Source organism: Mus musculus, chromosome 10 (genome assembly GCF_000001635.26).
Source record: "Mus musculus strain C57BL/6J chromosome 10, GRCm38.p6 C57BL/6J".
NCBI classification, from domain to species: Eukaryota; Metazoa; Chordata; class Mammalia; order Rodentia; family Muridae; genus Mus; species Mus musculus.
Window position 1 is genome coordinate 119,452,937 of NC_000076.6, and position 18,518 is coordinate 119,471,454.

Sequence of the window (18,518 nt, forward strand, 5' to 3'; positions counted from 1 at the left end):
GAAACCGCAGAGGCGAAACCCCCAAACCACACTCCAGTAGATACAGCCTCTGGGGCTCCAAACTCTTCAGAACCCGTCAGATGGGAGGGAAAGGCATGGCTATTTTCCAGCCAGAGGCCCAGGCTTGAAGAAATGAATGGCATCTCCATGCAAGACAGACAGCTGCCAAAAGTCCCTCTCCTAGTAGCACTGAGGTCTCAAGGAAGAGCCCACATGCCTGGGCAGAACCTTCCAGGCTCTGGTACAAAGGCTTCTGTCCCCCCTCCCCCTCCCCACCTTTATTCATTTTCCACTGATTTTTTTTTTCTTTCTGTGAGCCTATGACAAGAGGAAGAAACTAATCATAAAACCTGATCATAAAATTCCTTCCTACACTTGAAGACAGCTATTAAATATTCACTCAGCTGAGGTCTGCTTGCATCCTTTAAAACAAAAGGGGCTCCTGGCTCCCACCGTCCCCACCCCTGGGACCAGCGCCGACCATCCCGAAAGTTGCCACTGCCCCTGTGTTGAGGGCGAAGTTAGCGAATCCGGAGCTGCGAGTCTCAACTTGGGGGAGGGGGCGACGGGCAGGGCTGGGGAGGGGAGTGAGCGGCGAGAAGGAGGGACTAGAGGGAAGGACACTGCCCCCTGCTTCATCGAGGTCATCGCCAAAGCCGCCTAAGCGGCCGGTCGGGCTCGGGGCGGGAGGCCCGGGAGGGGCGGGCGAGGGCTCCGCAGCGGCGGCGGGGTGCCAGGCTCCGTACCTGGCGGGCCGGGCGCGCCTCGCAGGCCGGCGATCCGGGCGCCGAGGGTGTGAGCGCGCGCGCCCCTCCGTGCCCGCCCAGCCTCGCGCGCGTCTCGGGGGGAGAGGCTCTGGCGACAGGCGCCCCGGGAGCCCGCAGCTCGGTCCCGCCCGCCCCGAGGAGCTTTGTGCGGCCGCGGCGGCTCCGAGTCCCACCTGCTGGCGGCGGAGGGACGAGGAAGGAGAAGGCGAGGACGACGAAGAGGAGGAGGAGGTGGAGGAGGAGGAGCGGAGCGAGGCGGCGCCAGCCCTGAGCTCCCGCCGGCGCCCACCTCCGGGGGCTCGGCGGTCCTACACCGGCCTGCTCCGGTCCCCCGGCCTCGCGGCCACACCGCGCCACCGCGGCTGCAGAACCCCCCCCCCCCCCCAGCTCTGCCCGGTTACCGCGCGGCCCGACCGCCACAGCCACCGCCACCGCCACCCCCGGGGAGCTCGGGAGACTTGGAGGCGAGCAGCGGGGCGCGCGGCGTCGCCTCAATGTATCGGGGAGTCGCCTCGGCGCCCCAGCCCCGCTGAGCAGCCTCGGGCGTGTTGCTACCGGCCGGAGGGCGTGAGCCAGGAGGCGCGGCGAGCCCCAGAGCCGGCGACCAGCGAGTGAGCGAGCCAGCGAGTACGCCCCGGAGCAAGCTCAGGGAGCAGACACCATGCCGGGCTGGAAGAAGAACATCCCCATCTGCTTACAAGCGGAGGAGCAGGAGAGAGGTGAGCCTGGCGGTCGAGCCTGGGGGGCCGGGCCGGGCGCCCTCGGTGCCTCCCTGTCCCCCAGCTCCCCGAGACCTGTCCTCCGGCCGGCAAGGGAGGGGCGCCGTGCCCTCCGGGGACCGCGCTCCAGGCCAGGTGGCACCTTGCGAAATCCGAGAGGGGGTTTGGGGATCTGGAGGGGGGAAAAGCCGAGGGGGCAAGGGAACAGTGCTGCGGCAAGCAACTTTTCGCCCGGGGAAAGATTCTGTTTTTTCTTACCGAGGACCTAGAGGGAACTCCAGCTTCTCCTGGGCCCGCTGCGCACGTGGAGCCCCGGCTCCTCTCTGTGCGGTGGGCTCTCCTGGTGCTGGGGGTGGGGGAGAATCTTGCAATGCTTTAAGTGACTTTTCAAACTTTCCTCCTCCTGCCGCGGCCGCCTTGACGATGTCCCCGCCTCTGGCTGGGCTACGATGGTGCTGCCAAACCCAAAGTTGCAGGAGATTCTTAAAGGGGGAGTAGAAGGGGGAAGAGTGTGGGGGGCGGGTAGGGGGCGCTGCCTTGGGTCGCTGGAAGGGGGGAGGGGAGAGAGGACTGACTGTCCCCTGGCTGGTAGTGACTGCCTAAAAGATGAGTTATGCCCAGCGCAGTCCCGGCTTTCTAGTTAATACCGCAGGACTGCGGACTTTTCATAATTACTGTCTGTTTTCTTCGGAAGACACGGCTCTCCGTGCCAGGTGGCTCTGCAGCCCCTTTGTGCTTCAGCCTGCCAAGTGTGCTGGGCACGTTGTTTTGAAGTGACTCGCGGAGAGGAAAAGTTGAAGGCCTTTTGCACTCTAAACGCTTGGTTCTGTTGTCATCTTACGGTGTTTGGGTTGTGCAGTGGTTGGCCGTAACCTGGATATCATGTACGGAGTACACCAAAATTTCCTACCAAGGCCCCATGGGGCTGTGGGGTGCGCAGCATCCAGAGGGATTCCCTGGCTGTCAAGGTCCACCAGGGTTTATATACTCCTGCTGCTTCAACTACAGCCTGCTTTGGCTTGTTCAAGGAACCTGCTTGAGAATTGAATGGCTTTCAGGCTGCAGGGTCTTCATGACTAACAGTTGGTGCTGGAGGTTAAATGGTGCTTCGTGGGTAGGCTGTGATGGAAGCAGGAAGCCAATCTGGTGTGTAGAAGGGACAGCGCTATTTCCCCCCTGCCCCCCCCACCCCAAAAGAATTTGATTCTGCAGCGTGGGGGAGCTGGTATGGACGGTGGCTGGTGTTACTCGTCATGCTAAAAGTTTCAGGTTTTGGAAAAAAATGCTTACAGCCAAGAAACCAATGTACAGTTTCCAGTTTTTCTCTAGGTGGCACAGCGCGTCTTTGGTTGATAGCCTTTTTAATGACTCAGGGAATCTGTCCCTTTTAAAACCACTTCCTTATTAGAGTTGTGCATTCATTTGCAGTACACTTCTGGCGTGTGACCATGGATTTACCCCCCCCCCCCCGCCCCGCGCCCAGTGGTATCCCTGCTACAGAAATGCTTCAATGCCTGCCTTTGCATAACCATATCTTAAGATTTGCAGATCCAGGTGCCAATATTTCACTACCAGGTTGAAGCAATGAAAGAAAGGGGTCTGTCAAGCACCCAGGTCTGTCCTATCAGCTAAATGCTGCGACGCACCTGATGTTAAGTGCGTCAGTTTGATGATTAAAAAAAAAAAATCACTACTGTGTTGCCCCTAGGTTTTTATCAGAATGCTGAAGTGGGTAGATTTTTTTTTTGGGGGGGGGGATTGTAATAAAATGTACTTGTATGTCTTTTAGAAATATAGTAACTTTGAAAGATGATCACCTAATCTGCTTGGTTGAGATAAGACCGGAATTCCTCCAGTGCACAAAAATCTGAGTCAGACAAATTGGGCAGCCAAAGCTCCTCCAACAGGAGGGAACAGGGAATGTATGGCCCTTGGTTGCTTTTATTTATTTATTTATTTATTTATTTATTTATTTATTCAATGTTTTTATTCATTGCTCATGAGATGTTTTTCTAAACAGCACGTGTGTATAGAAGTGTGTGTGCATACATATATATATATATATATATATATATATATATATATATGTATATTAGTAGTATTTTTTGAGGTCCTGCCTTATTGAGAATGTGCAAATGATTTTGTTCTTTAAACATCGTCCATAAACGTAGAACTTGCGTATGTGGTTGTATCGTGTGTATGTGAGTGTATTGAGATGCTTCCGTGACTTTTGGTATGTCTGTCAGAGGACACTGCTCGGATTATGCCCTTTGCAGAATGTATTGAGTGCTTGACGTTTTTTTTTCTTTGCATTTGAAGTAACATTGTATAGACTGCCCCACTGCCCCATGATTACTTTTGAAATATAAGCTATCAGGCCAGTCAAAAAAAATAATCAACATGGAATACATATTATATTTTTAATATTGTTTGAGAATACAGTCAACCAAAAGGCCAATTTGTAGCATTAAATCCTAATGTGGGCTGTGCCCTTTCTATACCTCTTCCAACCCCAGCTTCTATTTACCATGCTGAAACACATTATGGAGACTAGTATAACTTTTTTTATGTGAATTTTATTTTTTAAAGTATCTTTGTTGATTATAACTCGAATTAATATGAAGTTCTAGCTTCCTCAAGATCCATATATATATATATGTATATATATATATATATATATATATATATATATATATATATATATATATATATATTTAAGTCTCTATCTCAGCAATATTTCTTTAAAATGCTAATTTTGGTTTAGACATGGATGGGAGGAGCTGGGGAGATGGCTTAGTCAGCATCCGTGCAAGCAGGAGGATCGGAGTTCCAAACCCCAGAGCCCGTGTAAACAAACCAGGTGCACAAGTGCTTGCCTGCAGTGCTCCTCCTGGGGAAGTGGAGACCTGATGATTACTGCATCTTGCTAGGCAGCCGATCCAGCTGTGTTGGGGAGCTCTGGGCTCAGTGAGAGACCCTGTCTTAAAGATAAGGCAGAGGAGCAAATGAGGAATGATAGTGCGTCCACTCACAGGGACCACTCAGTGGAGTGTACCTTTTTGGTACTATTGTCACATACAAAAGGTGTTTTGGCTAGGCTACGTAGTTTCCCATCAAACCTATATGCCGTTCATAACTTGGGTTTGTCTTGGAAGCCTCTGTCAAGACAATATTGAATGAGCTATGGCTACTGCACGCAGGGTTGAGCAGAGCAACGGCAACATATGGGTTGTGGCAGCCAGTGTTCACACTGCCGAGATGACATGTGGAGACTCACCCATGTGAGGGGACACACCGTTGCAATTCAGGACACAGCCTCTCTGTTCTGTCCTCTCCCCCATCGACTCGGAAGCCACCAGATACGCTTTGGGGTAAATGTTTTTTAGGAGACTAGGGAAGAGTACGGTGTTCTCTTTAATATCCCTTCCAATCAAATGAAATTAAGCAGTTTATTGGTTGTTTGACATCTGCTGCTTAGCCGCTGGAATCGGAATGCAGTTTCCACCGAGAAGACGGTACCAAGGCATAGGTACCTCTTTAGTTAACAGTGCCTGTCTTTTGCCTTGTGGCTTTCCTTCTGACTCGTGAGGGTTTGGTTAGCGAATGTTCACTACAGTTTAACAAAGTGCAGCGAGAGCATTTATAATCAAATGTGCTGCTTAATAGGAATGATATCTTTCTGTTGTAAGCATAGCCCTTCCTAGTCTATTTTGGGGCAATAAAATAACACTAATTGGCGTTTCCTTTAAATTTGAAATTTAGGCTAAGTAGAGTATATCGATATTATCCACTTGTAACGATGTTTCAACTGTATGTTATATTGGCATAAATGCTTACCAGGGAAGAAAGGCATCCATTTTATCTTCCTCTACACCTTTGCTTTTAAAATTTTTCTTGTAAGTTTTGGAGGTCTACATGTGAACTTAGCATTTCTGCTACAGAAGTTCCTGTCTAGGGTTTCTATGTGTAGTTTGGCAAATGAGAGCTGTAGACGCCTTTACTTGTAGTTAGCTTTGATAAGGCATTAACGAGAAAGGATGGGGGTGGGGAAGAGAGTTAAAAAGTATACCTTTACTGTGTACCCTTGGTCTGATTTGTTTCCATATCATGTGGAAACCTGGTGACATCATGTCACACCCTGTTTAATAAAATGCCAGCCTGACATTTGAATTTTGACTGGGGAGCTTTGTGTGGGAGAAGGGAAAGAAGGTGAACAAGTCTGGAGTCATCTGGGTGTTGGACACCGTTGGATGCCGCATATGTGTGTGTGGCTTTGTGCAATTATGGGGTTCCACTATAGTTGTAAGGTAGGCATTGCTATCAGATGAGGAACTTGTGGCCCACAATCAACACATTTGCTTTTAGTTACAAAGTTAATACCCTGGGTACTAATTTCTAAAAAGAGATAATTAAAAAAAGAGAAGTTATGCTACAATTCCTTAGAGAAGCTGTAGTATTTTATTAGCACAATAACATCTTGCATTATTCGTTTCAGAAAAAGCTGCTGGCAAATCTTCCATCTTGAATTCCTGAGACAGTTTTGTTTTTGTTCTTGTTATTAAGTTACTTATATAGGAAAGCACTTGTCAGGTATATTTTGTGCTTTCTGTACACTGACTTTGGAAGACACTGATTTTGGAAGACAGACATACTAACTTGAGTAGTAAAGATGGTGACTTGAATGCATTTATTCACTCATGTTATCTTACTTATTTTGTGTGTGTAAGTCATGCCACTGCATGCATACGGCAATCAGAGGGCAACCTGTGGGAGCCAGTTCTCTCTCAACCTGTGGGCATCAAGGGTTCAGCTTAGATGGTCAGGCTCCTGAGCAGGTCTTATCACCTACTAAGATATCTCACAGTCCCTATTCATTTCAATTTTGATACACAGTCTCTCCCTGTGGTCCCGGCTTAGCTGGAAAATGCTCTCCTTCTTTAGCTCCCAAGTGTTAGGAGTTACAGGTGGGAACCACCACACTTGGCTCAATACATTCCTCAGTTAAATTATTTGACAAGCTTAAAGTAACTCATTTAGGGCAATAGCTTTTCCACCAAGGTTTCAACACTGTTACCATTTTCCCTTGTTGTCTGAGGGTATTAGCCAGGATGGCAAGAATTAAGGAGAACAAGGTATTGTTTTTCTGTTGTGAGCCGGCAAATGACTGCATTGTAGTGGGCATTGAACTGTTGCTTTGTTGCCAAACATATTATGTAATTAAAACCATATATCTGAACTCTCAGCCTGGCTACCAGTGATCAAACAAAGGGACCTCCTCCAGTCATGCTTTCTTCTGCGGCAACCTGATTGGGCTTCTTAAACCGAGAAAAAGGACTATCAATTCATACCAGTGAAGGAAATTGAGAACTGAATACCCTGGGATTTAATATTGTTGTGCTAAGCACTTTACAATGGCAGACAGTTTAACAATAACTTGCTTTCCATTAAGTTGCAAGAGTAGTTAGTAAATACCAAATGCAAAAGCAACAGGAACAGAGGGTCTGGTCACCCTTCTAGCTGCCTCAGCTCTGAGAGGCAAAGCTGATTCTAGGCTTCAGTCTTGTACCTTTGGCTTTCTGAGATGCATGTGTTTCTTAAGTGTAAATATGAGAAACCTATTGATACAGGTTTCCACTGAGAAGAGGTCCCGAGTGGGTTAGATGCTGTCAGCTTTATGGGAAAGTTAATGTTGTCTGAATATATCTAGCAATTAAAATGCATCAGATTTAATGTCCCGCCATCTTTCATCTCTACAGTGTTTAACTTGCAGGCAGCAAAAGAGGACTGTGGACAAGGCATAACTTGTATCCTGGATGTTAGAGTATTTGGCTTCAACGCAGGGGTAGAGAGCAAGTAATTTGAAGAGAAATAGCATTGAGTGCAAACTGTCCACTCAGAGACCAAAGTGTAAGTGTTAAGTTTTGGCAAAACCTCTCATTACTTCCATGTTGTCTTGAAGTAGAAGACCTGTAAACTTAGCACCTTAATGTTATCTAGGTGATGAGGTGATAAGAGGTTCCCAGCTGGCAGAGGGGACCAAGGCCAGCGCTTCCTGAGAGGTAGCAGTGAAGCAGGAGCTTTCTGAAGCCAGGATCTTTGATGTAGTGTAATCCGACACTTCTACAACAATGCAAAAAACTCAGTGGAGAAACAAACAAGCCAAGGCCACATTTCCTCCCCTTGCTTGTGGGTCACACTGGGCCCTGAGGGATGTGTGTGGATGGGAAGACCACGTCTTGGTTTTGGCTGGAGGGAAATGGTTACATACAGTTGTGGAGTCCTGGGTATGACCCACACCCTGCAGCTGCTGCCTCTTTGATCCCTTGCAGACTAGTGCCAAGGAAGAGTGAAAGAGAGTGTTTGTGCTGGGTGGGTGGTGGGGAGGAAGATGCTCTCAGGGCAGAAGCCAGTGGTGGTGACCTGAGGAAGGGGCGGACAACTTGGAAGGAGGAAGAGGCTTCTGGGAGATGGGTGCCACTGAACAGAGCATCTCCCGGGCTGCTAGTGATTGCTCAAGGGTCGGATGGGTCGACAGCGGCCTTGTGTGTATGGGCTGTAGAGTGGGAGGGAGACTCACCTCCACCTCAGAGGGCAAGGGGAACAGGAGAGTGGAGAAGGCAAGGTGCAGGACTTCCTGTTGCCAGGATGAAGTTTAAGCTGTCCAGTGGGAGATGTGGCTTGTCCAAAGATGAGTGATTGGATTCCATTCATCTCTTAGAAAAGTGACCTGGGTAGCGTGGAGGGAGCCTGTGATAGGTAGGGACTTGGAGGAGTCTGGGGAGTGAACAGGCTGCTACCTTGATTTGATGACCCCCCACCCCTATCCCTCTCACTTTCTCCTTTCTCTCTCTCTCTCTCTTTGAAACAAGGTCTCACTATATAGCTCTATCTGACAGGCTGACCTTGAACTCTGTTTCTTCAGAGCACCCGATCTGGGTAGACTTGATGAAGTCTGGTATGTTAATTTCACAATAAAGGACCACCGGCATGGCTGTCCACCAGTCTGAGTATAGTTTACTATGGATTAACAAATTTACCCTTTTAGTTATATAAAATTCAGATGCTGTCTGATCATAAATGAGAAGTAACTACCTTCCTCTATGTGTATCTCTTAAAAATAATTTGGAATTTTAGATGACCTTTGGCTACTGAAAGAGAAAGATGATAGTGTTTATTTTACAAAAGTACCTCCCTTCTTGGTAGAATTAGATTAGATAGTTTCATTTTCGTAGCGTTCTGAAAATAACTGAATGTTCTGTGGAGACTTTTAATCAACGTCTGACTCTGGATTCAGAGTTGCCTAACCTGGGCTGGATATTTTTCAGCATTTTCTTGTCTTTGGGCCCAGGTAGACAGCCCCTAGTACTTTTGATTTTTGTCATCTGTAGAGTAAGGATCCTTCTTGGCATGCTTTACAGTGGGGGGTGGGGGGAGTGATGGGCAGAGGTGAAAGCTGTTATTGTTACATGGTTGTGTCACACAGTGGGAAGCTGGGGAAGACTGAAGACTCATGAAGGACATTTGCCTGTTAGTAGGCCATCTCAGGACTGGGCTTTTATTTGAGTTACTTTTCTCTTATAAAATATAGCAAAACACACACACACACACACACACACACACACACACACACACACACCCCTTCATTTAAAATCTTAACTCTTAGTTTTCCAAAGTGAGGTCCAAATGAGCCTTAAGATTTCCGGCTTGGGCTTTATAACCTTTGACACAGTGTCAGGGAACAGTGCACATGTAACAAAATAGTGCAGCGGTGCATCTAAGATACATCGTGTTTGGTGTTCAGCCCTCCTTCCTCACAGCATCCTTGGCTGTGGACTGGGGGGAGTGAGGATGCGAGTAGAGGTGGGGTCCAGTTCACAGGCAGAAAGAACTCTGCTTCTTACTGTTGATTTTCTGGCTCTCTCTAGTCAGGCCCATTACCTCAACCCAGTATCCAAGACTCCATCACCATGAAACAAGTTGAAATCATGCTTGTGGTCTTTATAAGTGAGGAGAAAGTTTCTGCTAATCTTTGCCTCTTTCCCCTTCCTTTTTATGGTGCTACTTAAATACGCAGCGATATAAAACTAGGCACAAACTCCTAGTGTTTGTGGCACTGTGACCATGAAGCCAAGCAGGTGAAACACAAATATTACCTTTCAAAAATCAGTCACATTGAAACGAACAACATTGGTTGCATGTATTTTTGCTGAAACTAAATTCCCTCTGCAGTGCAAATACAGTCCTTGCTATTGCAGAAAACCATGTCATTACTCTTTATTTTTTCTATCTGAACTTATGAATACCACCTGATTTTCCTGGTCATAAACACACCGTTTACATGAAATGTCCTCTGTGGTAATCCTAAAAATATAAAACCTAATTTTAGCCTTGAAATTGGTGTCATATTTAGGTTGTCCTCTCCAATTGTCCTTTTTTGATCTACATTTGTCCTTCTTAGACTGTTTGTGGTGAAGGACTATTTTTAGTTAGTAACAGGTTGAACTGTAGTTGCTCAACACAATGCGTTGTGTACACTGGGCCGGCCCTTGTCTCTATCCCATTTGTTGAGATGAGTCCACCAATCACAGAGAAGCACGAGATGAGTCTGCCAATCATAGATGAGCATGAGTCGAGCCTACCAATCACAGATGAGCATGTGATCACGTCAAATGGTAGCAGGACTTTCTTCAGTCTTTCCTTTCACTTAACATATTTAACCATGATAAGTAACATGTACCCCGCCCCACAGACTACTGCAAAGAGTACTGGGTTCAGGTGTGCATACGGTAGGATGATTTTGAGCTCAGTAGCCTAGGGAGGAACTGCATAAAAACGGACCCATCACTTGAAATGAAACATAGTTTCTGTAAGTGCCTTTACCCCCTCTGTAAGCCTGTTCCTACTGAAAATGAAGTCTGGTCTTTCCAGTCGAGAGCACTTCAGTCCTCTTTCCAGGACTCTTCTGCAGTTTCCCCAACTTTCAGTGCTTTCCTTCTCTTCTGTCCCAAGATGGTATTGATGTGAAGGGGACCGTCTAGTGTCCTATGATGCTGGGTGAAGGGCATTTCGCCTCTTTACTGTGTAACCCTCAGTGTGCCCACTGCTCTGGATTTGGCATGCTTGGACCTGGGCATTGTGCCCTGGTATCTACTGAAATGAGTCTGTGCCTCTTGTTCCTTTGAATGTCACCCTGGCAGCTGAGTTGCTCTTCCTGGGCCTTATCACTGAGTCTGCCCGTGAGATCTCTTAGTCTGCGACCTTCCTCCATACCCGTCCCACCAGCGTTTCCCCCTCCTGGGAGCCAGGGTTCTCTTACAGTAAATGTTGACACTCTATGGACCTGTGGCCATATTGAATATCGCCTGTGTTAAATACGGGACCTGAGTGTTAGGTGGTGGTGTTTTTGGCCACTGCGTTCTTTAATATGCTCTTCTCTACCCAGGAATTAGTCTTTCCTTTCCCAGCAGTCTGCCCAGCAGCCCAGAGATGACGTAGCTTGAAGCAGACAGTTTCTCCTCAATGCCTTCTCAACTGACATTGTGCACAGCCCTTCTCGACTGGTTGGCTAGTAGTCTGCCCTCTCTATCTCTTCAGCAGACACAGGCATGTGAGAACTGACGTGTTTCTCCTCGGAATTAGCACCGTGTGTTTCCTAATAGATACTGATAGTTTATTCTGAGATAAGAGTCTCACTCACTCTGTAGTCTAGAGTCTCCAAGAATTTATAGTAATCCTCCTGCCTCAGTCTCCCAAGTGCTGGTCTTACAGATGTAAACCACCATACTTGGTGTGATATTGATGCATTTTTAAAAAGCTTACCTTAAAATTCAAGCGAAGATTTTTTAGAAGAAATCGCCAGATACACTCGAGATTTCTTGTCTGGATTTATAAAATTAATCATTTTCCTCTCCCTCCTCTTTTACTGGCGAAGGGTTGTTGTCTTTGATGTTCGTAGCCTTTGAATATAGGATCTAGTGGGCCATATGAAAATCTTGTTTATAGTTTGACAGAATAATTCAAATTTATGTATTTTTTTTGGGTACAAATCATTATGTAAACAAAAGATAGTGAATGATGTTTTTACCCATTTGGTACACTTAAAAAATAGCAAAAAGGCAGAATTAAGTCCTGTAGGGAAACATTTTGCATAATAATGTGGAAGATACCATTGTTTATTCTGTATGAGACCTGTGAATACTTTCCCTTCTTGCTATCTCGTGGTGTCTAGTGCTTATATCTCTTCTTACTGATGTTCACAAATCCCACCAGGAAGGATCGAGTGGAATGCACAGATCTCCCCAAGAAGCCAGAATTAGCTAGTCACAGGAATTTCTACCTGGGCCCCGTCAAAAGCGTCGGAATGATTAACTCAAAAGAGTGGCATTCAAAATTGGGTTTCTCGGAAGACTTTAAATGTTTCCTTTTAAATGTATAATTTTCTAGCATGGGAGCCCATTTCCATCAAATGAAACTCTTGGACAAAGCAAGGTAAATTTAGCTTCTTTGTCACTGTTTCACTTTTTCCTCCCTGTAATTTGACTTAGGAGAATGAAAATTGGCCAGGCTAGAATCAGGCACTTGTAGGGTGGCTGCTACCAACAGAGAACCTCAACTGGAGGTGCCAGCGAGCTGGTATGTGGATATAGGAGCTGGTATGTGGATATACGGAGGAGAGCCCGGCCACAAATCCGTAACCTTGTTACCTCCCACCTACAGTCTTGTGAAGTTATTGAGCATTTTAACTCTACATTAGGGGACCGCATAGACTCAACCCCCTACCCTAGTAATCATACTGGAAAAAAAAAGGTATGGCCTGTGTAATAGTCTGATCGGGTGCTCTAAGGAACTACTGTGACTGGTAGACTGGATAAGTTAAGCAGGGGAAATTAATTTCTTTACAGATCTGGAGGCTAAATGTTTTATTATAAATGGAGGGAAGGGAGGGGGAGGGGAGGGGAAGGGGAGGGAAGGAGGGGCACTGACTCTGATTTAAGACACACTCTCTTGTGTGTCTTCTGAGGAGAAGGACATTGATCCTATTAGATCAGCATCCCACTCAAAACTCCAATTAGCCTTAATTACTTTCTTAGAGACCACATCCCCAGTAAAGCCACGCTAGAGGATTAAGCATGCACATGGATTTTGAGTGAGCGCAGCTCCCCAGTTCTGCAGTGAACAGACATAGAAGCCTTTTCAGGGGGCTTTTATTAGGTTTCTGTAAATTTTATCTTTCAGCGTCTGGAAGTAACTGATTTTAAACGGAAGGTATCTTGTTTTTTAAAAGAGACCTCCACTGGCTTTCTCCTTTCACACTCATGTGTGTCTGTGGGATGGGGTGAGCTGAGCGGCTGGGGGTGTGCGTCCGACCATGTATAGTCATGGGGATGCCAGTGTACTCATGTAAGCTGATGCACATTCACGTGTGCAGGTTTGTATGGAGGCGGAGGCTGATGTGAGTCTTCCTTAATCTCTCTCCACTGTATTTATCGAGGCAAGGTCTCTCCGTTGAACTTGGAGTTCACTGATAATATCAGTCTAGGTAGTTAGGTTGTTTCGGGGACACCCCCACTCTCACTCTGCTTGCCCACCCAGAATCAGAACTCTGGCTTTCATTCTTGCTTTGGTGGTTGTTGCTGCAAGGTTTTTAGCACCTCAGACACCTCCTCAGCTCTGAGCGCTCTCTCTCTCTCTCTCTCTCTCTCTCTCTCTCTCTCTCTCTCTCTCTCTCTCGGTTTTTTGAGACAGGGTTTCTCTGTGTAGCACTGGCTGTCCTGGAACTCACTCTGTAGACCAGGCTGGCCTCAATCTCAGAAATCCACCTGCCTCTGCCTCCCGAGTGCTGGGATTAAAGGTGTGCGCCACCACTGCCCGGCTAGCTCTCATTTTTTATTGATATTTTTCTCATGCCCCTCCATTTAAATATGGTCTGCTTTAACCAACCATGTTGAAGGGCTGATGCTCTGTGACCTCTGGGTCTGGGGTGCAGAAGTCCAGAACACCTGTGCCTGGACCTCATGGATTAACCCCCCCTCCCCCCCACGATGCATCTGTGTTACCTCCAGCTTCTCTGAAGCTGGTCGAATCCTTTTTGCGTGGGCAGGCTGCATTTTCTCTAGGTGAAAGTTCTTGATGTCTGGTCTTCTGAGCCCAGTCACTAAGCAACGGAGTCGGTGAGCCTTGTGAGGATTACAGTCCTGGTTGTCGAGTCACTTCAGGGCTTGGTCTTCATAATGAGGTTTTGGATAGCATGGCCTAGCCACTTTCATAGAGACCTCTCTTCATCTGCAGTCTACGGAATCTGAGCACTGGAAATTGGTTCAGTAAAGGCAGTTCCGCTTTGGTTAGACGTCGGTTAAACTTAGCAGGGATATTAGAGCCAATACCGGAGAGTGCCAATTTGGGGATTTCATTTCTAGCGGTCAGTTCATTGCAAATAAAATTTAAATGATGCTTACGTTGAGCAACATGCAGATGGTAGAAATGCATCCTTTATGGTTTCTCAGGCTGGGAAGTTTAAGATGGAAGTCCAAGCAGATTTGGTGAGGGAGGGCTGCTGCTTGGTTCAAAGGCGCCAGCTCCCTGCTGTGGTTACACATGATGGAGGGTGGGAAGGCAGAGGGCCCTGGGGTGCTCTCTCTAAGCCCCTTTCTAGGAGGACTCACCCACTAATGAAGGCCGAGCCTTCATGATGTAGACATTTGCTAGAGGGCCACACCTTAATGTTGTCCCACTGGGTTGGAGTTCCAACATGTGACTATTGGCGTTGAGGATCTTAATTTAAACAAGGGAAGAAGATCTGACCGAGGCGCTGACATTTGTGGGGATGTTTGGAGAGGTCCGAGGCTAAAACATCCACAGGAAGAACAGAGGTGGAGGCAACCTGGGTGTCTGTCAGGCCAGCGGGGCTGGGGCAGAGCGGCAGAGGTGTTCCTGTAGGAAGAGGAATGAACGATCCTCTGTAAGTGCTTGGGTACTGTGCTCACAGGCGGGAGTCCATTATTTTCAAGGCTTGTACTTGGACTCCCAGCCTCTGGATTCCGCTGTAAGGGGAACCAGCAACGGTCTTGGTACTCTTGTCTCTCTTCCTCTCTGTGCTAGTTAATTTTGAATGCCAATTTGACACGACGTCAAGTCACCCGGGAAGAGGATCTTGATGAGGACTTAGCTAGATCGAGTTTGCTGGAGGGGGGGGGGGCATGCCTGTGGGGGGAGGAGCGTCAGAATCGTTAATTATTGTAAAGACCGAGGTTGCATATGGGTGATATTGCTTCATGGTGATGTGCCATGTAAGAGTGAAGAAAGTTAGAGACGCAAGCAGGCAGGCACCAAGGAGCCTCTCGCTCCTCTCTGCCCCGGTCTGTGGGTCTGATGGGACTGCTTGCTTGCTTGGGTCAGTGTTTTGCCTTCTTCTCAGGAGTGGCCTGTGGCTTGGAATTGAAAGCCCAGTAAACCCTTTCTTCCGTACGTTGTTTTCTGTTAGCATATTTTACCACAGCAGTAGAATGAAACTACGATCTCCTTACATACGGGGAGAACTGGGGAGCTAAATAAACCTTCCAGCAACATCTCTGTCACCTCGCTGAGACCGGCAGATGAGCAGGGAGCTTCTTATCCGCCGCTGGGTGTCCACACGCTGGTCCTTGAAAAACTGCTTCTCGGTGATGAACGCAGGTACGCAGGTACCGCTTCCGGCTAAAAGATACCTCCGCTAAGGGTCCGCTTGACGCTCTAAGGCAGGGAAATGTTTAACAGGGAGGAGCTTTCTCTTGACATTTACTCTGAGGTGGGAGTGTTTTGTCAGCAGTTGTGTTACCATCTCCCCATTTATGTCTGCGCTGCCCACCACAGTGCAGGGCGCGGTGCAGATGCGTCTCCTTTGCTAGGTGAACAGAAAACGGGGTAAGAGTGAGTGGGTGCCATGCAAACACAGTGGCACAAGGCCTCATCCTCTTTCCCTGTGCATGAAAACTATGTGAGGTCAAAGGTACAGCATGTATATATATATATAACATTATCAATTAAGTCATGTTATCTAATTGATTTAGGAGAAAAGGTTCGTGTTTATATTACACGGAAGATGAACAACTAGGCCAAAAGCAAGGTGGTTTTATAAACAAAGCTAAATAGTTTGCATATTTCTTCATCTGTACTGTTTGTGTTTCATCCTTGCACCTTAGAGGGAAGCTGCAGGCCTTGTCCATCTCGAGCCTCCTCCTGGCCCCAAGATTGCTTTTACCGGTGTATGATAACATGCCAGTAAAATGAAGATTAGTGTGGTCTGTACTGTTTTTTTTTTTTTTTCCCTAAGTCAATTCAACACGCTCTGTTCACTCTGGAATGAAATAGAAATGGCCTTTAATTGAATAATTTATTGTGCCTTTTAAAAAAAATATCAAACACGAGAAATAAGTATTTAATCAATTTCTTTGCTTAAAGCATTGTTACAGAGAAACCTATTAGAATATCTGTAAACTTATAGATATGTAATACATACATACACACACACACACACACACACACACACACACACAAAGGGATCTGCATTGTCCCTTTGTTTTAAGGCTATATGACATATGTTTGTACATCCCTAACCACACCATTTTTCTCTTTAGGTACAGTTGATTACATAGTGGATAATCTGAAATTCGAGTGTAATCATAACTCCTACTTATACTAAGGTGGTTGGCTTAATAGGGTAGTTTTTTCCCCCCATCCGAGTGTATCTCTAACACAGCTTCCCAGGCTCTCAGCACATGCAAGCTACCATCTTTTGTGGATAATATTTGTGTCCCTTCACTGCCTGAAGTCCTCCATCCTATTTGCTCTCGCTCTCCTACGCTCTTTCTTTCTAAGTTCCATGGGATCTGCTTGCTTTTTTCCTTCAGCCTCCAGCACTGGAATATCTGAATAGCAATTGGTTTGATGCCACTGTATATTTTGCTGATCCCATGCCCAGCGGGTCTCAGGCGTTCTCTCTAGAGCTGTTGACTTATGAATCTAACCCCCCACATCCCTCTCTGCAGATACTGACCAAGGCCGTCAGTCTCTGAAAGTGAATTGCATGTCTCTCACAGATTTGTTCTCATGCAACAGTCAGGTTTGGGGAGCATGCACTGGGTGAGAAAGTATTCCCTGAGATTTTTCTCTTCCACTATGGGAAAATAATCTTGAAAACTTGGCTTTACTATAGCACAGAGAGTCCGGCTTTAATGGTAGACTTAGTTTGAATACCAATGCTCGCAATAACTGACTCCGTGCCCTTCGGCACGCTTTGATCTTTCAAGTTCTTCTTTCATAAATGGACTGTTGGAAAGTACACATCTCCATCTTTACTGTAAAAATACCTGACAGCGGTTGGTCTGCAAAGGAAGGTAACTGTGGAAAAGCAGGATTAAATTTGCAAGCACAAATGTAAGGGGATACAGTTCCTGACCAGGTGGCCAGGTATCACTGATGGCACAATGTCACCGACATTTCCAGAGTGTTTGCACACCCTAACATCCCATCAGGAATAAGTGAGATGTTCCCCAACTTCTCGCAGGAATGGTTTCATAAGAACAATTGGAAAATAATTATGCATGTAACTCAGAAACTTAGATACATTTCTTTGTATGAATCTTTAGGGCCTTCAACACTATAGAATAATGCATATATTATTATGCATTAAATAAAAGACTTATTTTATTTATTTATGTATTTATTTTTTAAGGTAGGGCTTTTCTGTGTAGCCCTGGTTGTCCTGGAACTTGCTCTTAGACCAGGAGAAGATTCACAGTGATATACCCACTTCTGCCTCCAGAGTGCTGGGATTAAAGGTGTGCACCACCACCTCCTGGTCACAAGGACTGTTTTTATAGCCTCATGGCTCCAGTCTGTTTTGCTGCTGACATGTGGCTGTGGCTGGGTCTGACACCAAGCTGTCCACTCCCAGTTTCTCAGTTCTTGCCTTCCTGTGAGTAGGATTCTTACAGCAGGAGGCTTTCGATTTATGCTAAACCAAGACAAGGAAGGTGCCAAATGAACTGTTATCTTTCCAAAGCATTAGAGAACCTGCAAAGACACAGAGCTTTGGGTTTTGCTTCAGTATTTCAATGAATGGTTCCAGATAAAAGCAAAATAAGGCAAAAATAAGCAAGGAAACCGGACGGGAAGTCTAGCAAGGCTCTGCGTGATTGAGGTCTTGGAGATTCCTTTCTCCTGTTCAGAGTCCCTGTGCTGCTCATAGCATTTATTATTTATAATCATTAGCAACTTCATTGCTCCCTGAGCCACTGATAGTAAAGTTTGCCTCTCAGACTTCACCATGATCCATGACTAGCTCTGTTGAGCCAACTCTCTGAGCACAAAGAGATAGGGACGCGGAGCTCCGGAGCTCCGGAGCTCCGGATTTGCTCCTGAGATCACAGCGGACCGCCTTTCCAGGTAGGCACTCAGTCACAATCACGGCAGGATTAAGGAGCCTGCAGCCAGTCCTGAGCAGTTCCACACATCATGGAGATCACTGGAATTATGGTGCGTGCTAAGTCTTCACACTCAGCTCTTTTACCCCAGCACATAGGCCTTCAGTGGAACTGTAAAAAAAACCCTTTGGCAGCATGCTTTGGCTAAGCCCCTGGTAATAAACCAGTGTTTATTGAATAAGCAAGCCTTCTGGCAAGTAGGTGTTGAGCATCCATAGGCTCCAGGGTGCTATGGTCCAGCTAGGCTCTTGGTGGTTGGGATTGGTGCCAAGTGCTGCTATTCTTCCAGCAGGCTCCGCCCACCTCTCCACTTCCTGTTCCTGGACGCCATTTTACTACAGCATCATTTACATTTTGCCCACACAAGCGTGCAGTCCAAGCCCTCTCCACATCCGTGAAGATTTCCTACCTGCTCCGTGTCTCCTCCAGATGTGCAATTTCTTCTCTACCTCCGATAAAAAACCTTGTCTAGTCAGTATTTCCCTGGAATCCAGAACACTGATTTTTTTATTTATTTTTTTCCTACAACCAATATCTTTTCTAGTTCCTATCTGTCTGGGCACCCCAGCCAA

The 18,518-nt window shown here is 46.7% G+C and overlaps 1 protein-coding gene across 6 annotated transcripts in view; it reads left to right on the forward strand.

Annotated features, from left to right (window-relative positions):
* The first annotated feature begins 301 nt into the window (after positions 1 to 301).
* Positions 302 to 18,518, forward strand: part of Grip1 (glutamate receptor interacting protein 1) — a 634,030-nt gene continuing 615,813 nt past the window's right edge. For 4 of the 6 annotated variants that reach the window (NM_001277293.1, NM_001277292.1, NM_133442.2 and 1 more), the window contains exon 1: positions 1,098 to 1,486. In NM_001277293.1, the coding sequence (NP_001264222.1) occupies positions 1,429 to 1,486 (58 nt within the window). In that variant the 5' untranslated portion in view covers positions 1,098 to 1,428. Of the gene's footprint in view, positions 1,487 to 18,518 lie in introns of all 6 variants that reach the window. The other 2 variants (XM_006514242.4, XM_006514238.3) reach the window with 2 other exon arrangements.